The following is an 11,481-nucleotide window of genomic DNA, read 5'->3' on the forward strand; positions in this document are numbered from 1 at the left end:
CTATACTTGTATTGCAGTTCATCGGAAGTCGCTCTTACTCTCTCTCACAGTGGTCCCTAAACTCGAGGTAAGGTTGTCGTTCGTTAGGGTGGGACGTCATTTTTGAACTAGAGATCTCCTAGGACACCTCCAGCTATGACTCCGCAAGAGCAACGTTCGTGAGCTTGGACATACTTTTGTCAAAATATTTGTCTGACACGTTGCTAGGATCCAACGCTGCGATGGCGATCAAAGGTTGCAGAACAGAGGAAGGGAAGCTAGTACAAAATAGACGCGAGATGCAAAAAATCAAGGGGTCTCTATATGAAGGTGTTGTGACGTCTCCGGAAATGTATGTCACTGAGCTTGATCACGTTGGTAAGTAGCGAACTAGGTCCCGAGCTTAATGACACTGATTGATGTGCAGTTGTTATGGGTACAGTGAAAATATTCATCGCTCTGAGTGAGTGTCCCTCGGTCCTGCACAATGCAGCATTCACAGTTCATTGCACAGATGTTCCCGAACCGCACACCTTCATTACGAGGAAGCATGATTGTCTCGCTCGCTTCATTCACACCGTCATGCCCCTTGCAAACGTTTAAAGTCTTTGAATGACTGCACTTCACATCCTTCATGACCTAGAGGGCGGCTTGATCGCTTTCAATCAGAACGGCAGACTCTTTCTTAATTACAGCCTCTTCGAGGAATGGTACGTGTGCATACTTGGTGCTTCATGCTTTCCTGATGCTGTCAGATGCGGATGATCAAGACGTAAAGAATGGGAATACCAACCAGGCTTATATTTCCTGGTAAGGCATCATCACTCCTTGAAGTTATTGAATCAATGATCTGCCCCAGGTACTTCGCGCTAGCACACGAAATCGCTCACAACCTGGTGCAACCCCATAACTCTGAGCATGAGTTTTACTTCCCTGTGCTCTGCGAAGCTCACATTGTGAAATTCGTTCAACTCTTATCCCAGTAATTTACCAGGCCGTGGGACTGATACGTAGTTGGACAGTAATCATTTCGCGTAACGGACTCGAATTCAAAAAGATGCATCCTCGAAAAGTTGGCAAAAGCCTTTTCATATGTGGCACAATCAAAGTCGATGGGGATAGTTTTGACATGATGGATGGATTCAACAGTACCTTTAGGAGCGTTTGCAGACGACCAAGGTTATCATCGGTAATGTACGCTGTCTCGAGTCCGACCAATAAGGTAATCTAAGAGGCGTACATTTCCTTCAGTCGATGAGAAAACTCGGGAACTGCTTTGACAGGTCATCAAGGCGCAGTTCCCTCTGGCAGATAGATTCAGATGTAAAACCTAGTTTGAGGAGGAGAAACTACCTCCGCTGGAACAAGATTTTCTAGCCTGTAGCGGGGCACATGTTCTGTCAAAAGATACACCTCGAAACGTTGTTTGATGTCTTCCGATACAACTTCTTCTACGGATCCGAAAGCATGCCCACAGAACCGTCCGGAGTAAGAGTCAGAGTCCGTGTAAGTAATTTACAAGAGGACGGCCGTAAGGTCAAGTTGACATTGACAACGACATTTCAGAATTGACCAGGCCACGAGTGAAGTGAACAATGAGCACTCTGCCCCGGTGTCCTCTGAGCGGTGATATAAGTACAACATTTACATTTAATTTATATTTTTACATAATCCATGTTGCATGTCGCGTGTGCCAGGGCAAACTTTACACCGTACTGAACTTCATCTCTTACAACTTATCATGTTCTCGAGTTTCCCGGCTCTCAACAATTAATGTCGAACAGTTTATCAGCTCCTCTCGCGCCAGACAGAGTGTGCAGAACGGACCTAGTGGTGATGCCAAAGCTCGACCTCGAGCTAAGCAAAGGATTCTTTCATTGGCACCAAGCCAGAAAATGAATGTTGAGATATCTTTCCAGCTGGTGCGCATGATACATAGTTGCCATCTCTACTAAATTTGAACGTCCAAAAAGGTCCACATGTATTTCTGCTCAGTCGTGGGAGAAGTCAACCCTGCCTGGATGTCTTGCTTGTCACGGTTATCGCCTAAGTGACCTCTTGAGAAATGCTCCGCTCGGGGGTACTTGAACCAAGCTTATCTTGTCGCCTAGTTATTTCTAGGTTTTAACCTTCTGTTTGCTGTCATTCCCCTCTGCACGCAAAATTGGTTGCAAAACCACCTGCCCTCTTCTGGGCATAGCTAGCACTTGGCCAGTTCCTACACATCTCCCGACAGGTGGTTTCCGTGTCAATCACAAAACCTCTACCTGATCTCGACAAGGAATCTGAAATTGAGCTTCAGGCGGGGCTTACCTCAGGGCAGTTCACGAGTGTCGACCTGATCAAGGTCCGTAAGCATACTAGCAGTCTTGCATATCATGAATCGCCTGCAGTGATACTAATGGAATTACGGATATGGTTTTTACATTTTGATTTAACAGGCGTATTTCTCCCGCATCGAAGAGGTCAATCTACAGGTGCCGATGCTCCGCGCTGTGACAAATCTGTCTGCGCTCCAAAAGGCTGCTATTCTGGATTATGAGAAGCTCACCTACGTGCCACGTAGTGCGCTCCATGGGATCCCTGTTCTTGTGAAGGATAATGTTGCGACTGTGGCATTTGAAGGTGTGTTTGATAGTGTAGAGTGGAAAGCCGAAAGTTATAGCAATGCATGAAGGAATGAACACGACTGCGATTCATATAGCTTGTTGAACTCCGTGTTTCCGAATGATGCAGGTGTGGCGAAGCGATTACGCGAGGCGGGAGCTATTATCAGGACGTGTACTTTGACGTTACGAGACATCCGTGTCTTGTCGAGTGACCTTAGCATCTCTCCCTCCAGGCAGAGCGTGCAATTTGTCCATTTGGTAATAGAAGTTTTTTTGATGCGAGGGAGCGTGTGATTGCGTCAAAGGAAATTAGACAAAGCCTGCGCTTCTTCTCCGTCGGAGAGTTTTGCATATCTGTCTCGCTTGCGAATAATGGAGGGTCTCAAACTATCGCTCTCAAGTATCACAGAGAATGAACGCGTCGACAAGTTCTTCTGCTGTCTCATAATTTGAGACCCGCGCACGATCTTGCAGTAGTTAAGCCAATAGGGCTCAGGAAGAATGCTGTAAAGCAGCACAGCACCAAAGGTATATAGGTGAAAAAGGAAAAGGAGTGGATGTGTGGGAAAACGAAAATCTGTAAGGCAGCAGTGTGCAGAAAGGGTGCTGGAGCTCGCCGGAGTGTAGCCTGGGCTATGTCTATATGTGGTAGGCGGAGAAGAGAAGCCACCTGCTGCACAGCCGCTATACGAAGTCCTCATTCTAATCTTACACTGATACCTCGCTTCGGGTTAGAATTTCCAAACGCAACAAATAGAGCGCTACTAGGGGATATTGATTAGTATAGGCACAAAGACACCGGTTGCACTCAGGCTTACAACGTGGCGCCACTTGCAACCCCTCTCCACTGTGGAAGAATCCGCATTGCCTTTATTAAACAACCTGGAAATATCAAGCTGTCCTTCCCGGTGTCCGATGTGCAGTCAAACTGTATAAAAATAGGTCATACATTGAATAAAATAAAATGAGCTGCAATACTCAAAACAAATTACCTTGCGGAGCAAGGTCTATCGGAGTCGAGCGAAATGTGTAATGGCAGCCTGCCATTTCTCTTTATCTTGCATTATTTCTCATGTGGCATTCCTACCCTGGCGTTCACAGATATTCTCGCAGTACATAAGCTATATATAGCTTAGATGTCCGCATACGTGTTGTCGTCTACACATCGGATACTTCCTGAGTTTGGTATATACTACGAATTGAGAATATAGCGTATGAGCTCCAGCGATTGTGTGCCTCTCATTGACGGCGACCTAATTTGTCTCTGAATTTCGACGTGTACAAAACTTAGCCTGTAATTGTCAGTTCTGTTTGACATGTTAATAAAAAAGGGAATGTGCAATTTGAGATGGAGGAGACATACCTTATTCGTCAATGTCCATCGCAAGTGAATGTTCCGAGCCCAAGTCTAGCATCTGTGCATCTTCCAGCGGCTGAAATGCGGTGTTGTGGTATTCCCCCCCCTCTTTGTCTCCATCCTTCTTCCCCTTGCTTGTTCCTTCTGGTTCACAGTTGCTTGAGTTTGATGAAGAACTGTTGAAGTTCTTTTGAGGGGGGGAAATGGTGCCAGAATATTTGAGGCGCGGCGAGTGCGTTCACCCTCTTAAAGTACTCGTTGTCCTCATCGTTCCTTGCCCACGCAGACTTCCAGTGGCACGAAGTACACCGAACCCGGATTTTCTCCTTCTGATTGTAGACTTGTATTCCTTTTAGCCCTGGATCGCATCCGCTTGTTCCGCACATCTTGAACTCGTAGCCGAAGGCACGCAATGCAGGGGCATCCTTCCCAATCTGACGGCATTCCATTTGGCGGGGGACACTAGCAGTCGTCGCGTACAACAACACAACAGTTGTGTAATCTAAGACTTGATGGTTTGACGTAAGGATATCTCTCAATGCAGACCAGGGATCTGTTTGTCCGAACACTCCAGTCTCTACAATGAGAGAGCGCACCGTATGAGATATTTGAGATGCGGAGGTGCCAGAACCTCCAAATCCAAGCACAAAATCAAACTTGTCACTGAAGTGCCATGAGTGAAGCGCATTCGCGTATCATAAGAAATTTTTACTTCTCTACAAGCGACACAAGCGATTCAAAGTTATGACGGAACCTGACGGCAGGATGACCGCCGACGAGGAGCAGAGCTCTCCGTCCTCCCCTTGCCTTGGCCGTGAGGTCACACCAGGGCTTCTTCCCGGTTGCTGTAATGTTGACAGTGGCGTCGCCACTTGCAGCAGAAGAGGCTTCTCCCATGCACTCCATGAACTCTTCGCCGAGGGATTTTGCAACCACGTCTGAGATTGAAGCGCTTCCTTCGGCAATTTCATCCGAGTCAGTGTCGATCATGACAAAAGAATTCGGGGGACATCCAGCCTTTATGGCCTTGTGAATGAGCTCAATCCCATCTGCAAGGTTCTTGTGCTCGGACATCTGTACACCCTGGGTTATGGGAAAGGTGCGAATGAAAAGCTAGAAGGGATCTTCAGTATCACACACAAAAAGAATGTCAGCTCCACGGACATTTGATGCCTGTGACTTGTAGTGATTGATTAATTCAACCTTGGTGGTCGTTACCAGGTAGCCTTCCTCCAACGACTCCGCATTAAGGTTCACGAGGCACATCGGCCATTCCATCTTCACTTTTTTTCGCCTCCCAAAGCCAGAATACACGTACGGCAAAGGAGAATCCTTCTTGTTTCCGGTCCTTGCACAAATAGGGCACAGGAACTCCTCCCTGCTGCACACTACAGATCCATGAACAATGCAACCGCTGCTTCGAGGAACGAACTGTTCGCAAATGAGAGCGTAGCAGTTGATGCACTGATGTTGGAATCCAGGTTGGATCGCGTCGCAGCACATGTGGCAGTATATTCCCAGCATGTTGGATGAGACGGCGGATAGGCATTGAAGTAACTCCCCGTGGTTTCTGGAGAGGTTGGACGCATCCTGTGGCACCATGCTCCCGATATCTGCCTCCCCTGGGCCAGCACGTGAGATACCACTCAGGATCGCACCAGCTTTCGCTCCTCTGTGCTTTTTGGGAGGCATTTTGGGGATGGATAAAAAGGGAGGAAGGAAAGCGGATTTCGACAGCAACGTGTCACACGCCAACCTCACATTTCCCAATAGGTAACTTATCCTCAATTATTAATATAGTACGTGTTACCAGAATAGTTGTCTCTGCCAAAGACCAATACCGGGTTTAAATCCACCGTAAATTTGCAAGTCAGCTAAATAGTACCAATTTACTTGTACGTTAATCAGGGTAAATATGGACCTACGGCCATACCTCCCACTGGCAGGATTTTGCATCGGGAGGTGCCTCTAACAACAAAGACGAAACAAGAGACAACCGAGTTACGTGGCAATATGCTGCTCGATATGCTAGAAAAAACCGTTCTAGATTGAATCACACTGCTGAGTTTGATGAGTTCTTTGTCTTTTTCTGAATCTACAGTTGCAAGAAACATTTGCCGTTGACGACTGTACAGGGTGTTGTCCGTTTGCCAAACAGTATCTGGTCAGCTTACATTCCTCACCGTGCAGTCTCCGAATAATAGGGGCCCGCCAGCAGGAAGGGATCAGCATCTACAGAGAAACGCTCAGATTCAGTCCTTTCTTGACAAAATTCTCAAGACGAGTAAAATATAGAACAACGTGGACCTGGTACCTTGGATATTTCTGTGCTGTATTCTCCTTCCCTGTTGACACCGAAACCGGCGCTTCTTCTTGCCTCGCTCGTCCAAGGCGCTTCTAGCCTTATCAGGGATGGGTTGCAGAGTTGCAGGTCTCTTTGTTGGATAAAGAAATTGCGCTTGCAACGTCAAGATGAAGCTTGCAATACGGACGCCAGATTTGGCGCTAGAAACGTCGTTCCAGTGAATGGGAGTGAATCGCAGAAAGAGCCACAAATTACGAGGACTAAAGATTGATGGTATCAAAGGATACGGACTGCTTTGCAACAAAGCGTGAGTACGGCGGAAGAGCTTATTAAAGGACAAGGGCTAACATGACAAGGGCATGCAGTCATGATGTAAATCGGCATGAGTGAAAGATATGCCCGACATGGTCAAGCGTGCTGTGGGGATCCCCGACCTGGGCCATCTGCAGTCGCAATGGCGAGAAAGAGATTGGAGAGGAAGCGCACATCACAATGGGCGTCCCATATAGAAAATCCCTCTTTCATAACTGCAGCGGGATGATGGAAACTTGGATAGAGGAAAGAATCGAGGTCTTTTGGCTTGTTTTGTCCAGGGACGACGAGTCCAGGAATCACAAACTTCTTCTTGTATCGTGTATCCGGAGAACGATCAAAGACGATCCAAATTGAGATCCAGCAGTCAGACTGCTTGTTCTTGTAGAGTTGGGCACCGTGGACAGACGTCATCAAAATAATGTCATCGTTCCTGCCTTGTACAGCCTAACTATAGCCATCTCCATCGAAGAAATCGCTGTACGAGTCGAGACTGCCACACCGTTCCAATTCCTCGAATATATTCTGTGCTTTTCTGTCACGGTAGTACACCTCCTGAGCATTCTGTGAATTCCGGGTACAGTGCCTGTAATTAGGGCACAAGGGTGGAGGGGGGGGGGAGTGGGAAACTGCATGCGAGGTTTTTTGTACGTCCAGAGGTCTTTTCTAGCAGCGCTTGATCATAGCGAAACCAACCACACTCTGGACAGTGTTCCAGGTGCGAAAACGGAACTGTATAGCCGATACAAGAGTTGGGACGCATGTCATGCATGGCAGAGTAGACGCCTGTGATATCTTCAGCAATTTTCTTCGTTTGATAGAGTGTCAGGAACTCCGCAGGATCAATATTATTTCCTTTGATATACGAAAGCCGTGTGTGGTCAAAATCAGAGTCCGAATGCTTGAGATGCATGTAGTTTTCGAGAGCAGCCCTGACATGGGGATCATCGATCGTCGCAGTGTATTGTGGTGGGTTGCGAAGGCGTCCAATAGTCTCACTATCAAGTCCCGAGGCATGATCTTCTAACGAGGCAGCTTGTAGTCCTGCAATGAAGACGAGAGAATGCCTGAGGTTGTCCAGCAAAAAACTCACACGTACATTCACTTTGCGAAGTCTATCAGTAAACCCATGTGTGTGTTGAACGAACAAATTCATTGAACTTACCTTGGAGCAGTCCCGATCCTCGTTCAAGTTCAGAGAAAATTTGTACCTTCAGCCTCAAATCTGGCAGTACAATTCTACGGAAGTGAGTTTCCAAGAAAGAGAGAGTTCTAGAGGCATGTGATGTTGCAGTGAGAGGGATGCGCTGGAGGATATAAGTCTTTGAGGTTCACATTGGCGAGAACATTCGTGCGGAAAAGAAACAGACTTGATTCAAACTAACTGGCGAACGGATGTACTACGTGTGTACAAGGTCGTTTCGGTGAGGAAAAGACGACAAGGATTTCGGGCTAGGGCACGCAGCGCCTACCGGCCTCGAAGGGTCTCTAGCCTAAGGGAAACAGTTGAGCTGCGAGGGAAGTTGTGCCGCCTCGCTGTGATTTGACTAATTTGCCCCTTCAGGGCACAATGGTAGAAAACAGGTCTCTCTCTGAGTGTTAGCGAGGTGTTCGTTTGTGCTTCTGCGCAACGAAATCAGGGAGGAGGATGGGGAAAAGAAAAGCTAAGTCGACGAAGTGCGCGATGAGGATGGTCGACGCAGCAGAGGAAGAAGAGGTGTGAACGTTACACTAGCTGTTCGATCAAAAACTCTGTATTTCCTCCGTTCATGCCTTGCTACGTTGGAAAGATGCGATAGAGGTGCGAGAGGGGTGCGAGAGGAGGCAGTGGAGGTCCAGGAGGATGCAACAGAGGTCCAAGAGGTCACGATGGAGGTCTGTGAAATTGTGACGGAGGTCCGAGAGGATGTGACAGATATGCGAGATCGGTGTGAGAGGATGTGATGGAGGTGTGAGATGGTGCAAAAGGTGCAAGAGGGGTGCAAGAGGATGTGATGGAGGTGCGAGAGGATTAAACATCTATTAGTGTTGTGTGGCATTTAGAGGATATGAAACGTACGTGTATAAATTGGGAGACAAACTAACCCCAATGGCAAAACCGGCACTGACGAGTGACATCACGATACCAGTTAGTGTACTAAGAACTTGAGAGTGATGTGGTCACGTTACACGTACTCAGAGCAGAACTAGCAAAACGAACCTGCAAAACTACCGAGCTTAACCAAGAAAAGCAATGTGTTAAATAATGCTCATGTTAGTGAAGGCGGTATGCACCAAGAAATCGAATGAGTTCTTACCTATAGTCGTAATGTGAAACAACATTAACAGTGTTGGCGCAAGACATGGCAAGTCTTGCCATACCTCGTTCAGGGTGTCGTTAATCATTCATTCTTCAGGTACCGTTCCGTACCTATATTTGGTGGAATAGCCGTAGCCAAATGATACCAAACACCACAGCGGGCGAAAAAACAAGTGATCAAGCTTTGAGCCCTCGCTCGGGAAACACCCTCAACAGGTTGATTCGCAGGCTATAACACGCACTGAACTTCTCGGACAAAAAAATAAGCAGCCAACACTATGACGCCAAATACAACATCCAAGAAAAGGAAGGATCGGGTACTTTCTGTGATGTCCACTAGTAAACCAACTCTTCCGGCGCCTCCAGTGCGACTCCGGAAGCCTATGGCGTCATTTTCCATTCCAATAATCCGTGCAGAGCTAGTCATGGATGAATCCCTGATAAACCTTGGAACTCAGATCACCTACTGCGCTCCGGAAGAAGTTGTTGCCTTTGATTTCGATACACGGAGGAAGCACACAACCTGCCGCGTACCAGTGATGGAGGGCGGGAGGCTTAGAGGGTATGTACCCCTGCCCATGAGGTATCGGGACATTTGGCTCGAGCTTTCGTATAATATCGTGCTGATGATGAATATTTGGGAACTTTGGTCGAAGGAAGAGGGAAAGGCTTTGAGGCCGAAGGAGAAAAAGATGGCCACTGCTTGCCGGCAGAACGTTGGGACAGTGGTCGTTCAATACATGCTTTCCAGGCTTCTTGCGGTTGAGGAGTTGGTCAGCTTGAGTCATAACACCGAACCTGGCGAGGAGCGCGTAAAGATTCTCAACGAATGGAAGGTCCGGATGCTTCGAGATTGGTTCGATATGACACACTCAGAGGCCATGTCTAATGGACCTGAATTCATGCGTGCAGATCCAGCAAGCATTGAAAATAAAGCATTTTTCGGTGTGTCCATCCCATCGGCCGTTCGTCTAACATCGCCTGATCTGAATAGAAAGTGATTGGGAGATAGAGGAGGATGGGATTAACATCCTATCGCCCCCGGCAGACCCCAATCTCTGGATTCATGGGCGTATCGAAGGTCTGGACGATGTCTTTGAAAGAACTATTAAACCTCAGGCATTAGAAGAGTTACAAAAGCCCAGCCAATTTTTCAAGACTCGGTACAAGAAAGGGACGAAGTTACCCGAACGATGGCACGAGGGAAATGAGCCCCGTCCATTCTTCTGGAGCATTAAACAGTGGAATTGGTTCTGTGAAGGTGACGTCAATCCGGACGGTCGTTTGCAGTTACAAATAACTTTTTCAATTACTACAGGGAATGACTATTGGGACGCGCCAATCGACCTTTTGCATTACGTTCTTATCACAGAGCCAGCGTACCACGAAGTCGACCAGTTCTTGGGTGACTTGCGCAGCCTCAGCAAAATCATTTCTGAGAATCCTAACTTAGAGAATATCGATGGGGCTGCAAGAGATCTCTGGCTCGGAAAGATAATTTGGAGAGAGTTTGTAGAGATCTTGGGAAAATGTTTGAGTCTATCTGCGAGACAGATGGTCACTTCGGAAAAAAAGGGTATGTTTTTCAGAACATTTACTCCGATGCCTCACATTAATCTCACGCCAGATCATCAAAATCCTTTCAACACCTTAGAGTTCCGTTTGATTTTTGAAGGTTATGTGCAACGAGATAAGACGAACTCGGAGGGTCAGCGAGCTGACGACAGTATCTTGTGGAAAAGCCTGGATCAAATCAGCACACAAGAGCATCGGCCGGTATTGGAATGGGTCTTAAGCGGGATACACTTGCGTGGCGACACGGTAAAGTGCATGTTGAATCAAGCGGGGGATTGGTGGCGAGAATTCAGAAACAAGCAAGGTGAGGGCGTTAAAATGATCGCTGAACGCCTTCACTCATTTCCTATTCCCAGTGAAATCTTCCCAGGTGGAAACGCATACCACAGAGCATGATAATGGCGATGGTAATGTTGCTTGTGCTGACCGATCGTACAATAACGCAGCGCAATCTTGTGAGTAGATGCCTTGCCCTCGTCAGGACAGGTTTGGAAACAGAATGTCTGAATCTTTCGTTACAGCTAACTCCACAAACTCAACACGCTCACATGTGCAGCTCCATCCTCCCATCACAAACCGCGTTTCCTATCCAAATGCCCTTGATAGTTCGACCGAATCCAACTCATGTCCTCTTCAGAACAGCCCTCCCCCCTCCTTTCGCACTCACGAGTCAACACTAGGGGGATGTCAACCGCTGGCGCTGCCGATTCTCTCTCGCATCCATTTTGGGTTATCGAGGTATCTTGAAGGGTCTTACTCATTAAAAACCTACGAAGAATACCTGGTGGAGTCCTTCTCCTCAGAATTTGAGTCCAGCATTAGGCAGTATGTGAAGGAGCTCCAGCCTTTCACTGCGGAACAACTTGCAACAGATGAGGGAACGCTGATATCTGATTCCTTCATCAGTCGTGTTAACGCAATACAGGCAAATATAGAAGCTAGAGAGTCGCAGAACCAACTCCTTTGATGCTTCACTGCATGAGGTTATTTCTGACTGCTTGTATCGTAGAATTGCACAGGATTTCAAACCATATACACAAAGAAA

At 47.3% G+C, this 11,481-nt stretch overlaps 4 protein-coding genes across 4 annotated transcripts; 2 read left to right on the top strand and 2 right to left on the bottom strand.

Moving 5' to 3' along the window:
* Window positions 1–135: 135 nt before the first annotated feature.
* Window positions 136–2,654, top strand: F5891DRAFT_1204300 (uncharacterized protein; the record flags this gene model as incomplete). The annotated part of the gene is made up of 6 exons (XM_041368990.1): window positions 136–154; window positions 208–357; window positions 407–442; window positions 494–576; window positions 2,216–2,326; window positions 2,421–2,654. 6 exons carry the CDS (start codon window positions 136–138, stop codon window positions 2,652–2,654), a joined length of 633 nt encoding a protein of 210 aa, XP_041216071.1.
* Window positions 2,655–4,094: 1,440 nt separating this feature from the next.
* F5891DRAFT_1204301 (uncharacterized protein) lies at window positions 4,095–5,637 on the bottom strand (the record flags this gene model as incomplete). Its single annotated transcript, XM_041368991.1, has 3 exons — window positions 4,095–4,608; window positions 4,658–5,058; window positions 5,110–5,637. The coding sequence occupies 3 exons, from the start codon at window positions 5,635–5,637 to the stop codon at window positions 4,095–4,097; spliced, it is 1,443 nt and encodes a 480-aa protein (XP_041216072.1).
* A 1,517-nt stretch (window positions 5,638–7,154) lies between these two features.
* On the bottom strand, window positions 7,155–7,718 carry F5891DRAFT_973572 (uncharacterized protein; the record flags this gene model as incomplete). Its single annotated transcript, XM_041376377.1, has 1 exon — window positions 7,155–7,718. One exon carries the CDS (start codon window positions 7,716–7,718, stop codon window positions 7,155–7,157), a length of 564 nt encoding a protein of 187 aa, XP_041216073.1.
* Window positions 7,719–9,139: 1,421 nt separating this feature from the next.
* F5891DRAFT_1204303 (uncharacterized protein) lies at window positions 9,140–11,403 on the top strand (the record flags this gene model as incomplete). Its single annotated transcript, XM_041368992.1, has 6 exons — window positions 9,140–9,806; window positions 9,856–10,122; window positions 10,180–10,437; window positions 10,489–10,740; window positions 10,793–10,891; window positions 10,958–11,403. 6 exons carry the CDS (start codon window positions 9,140–9,142, stop codon window positions 11,401–11,403), a joined length of 1,989 nt encoding a protein of 662 aa, XP_041216074.1.
* Window positions 11,404–11,481: the final 78 nt, after the last annotated feature.

This window comes from Suillus fuscotomentosus, assembly GCF_016647785.1.
Source record: "Suillus fuscotomentosus strain FC203 chromosome Unknown F5891scaffold_680, whole genome shotgun sequence".
In the NCBI taxonomy this organism is placed as follows: domain Eukaryota; kingdom Fungi; phylum Basidiomycota; class Agaricomycetes; order Boletales; family Suillaceae; genus Suillus; species Suillus fuscotomentosus.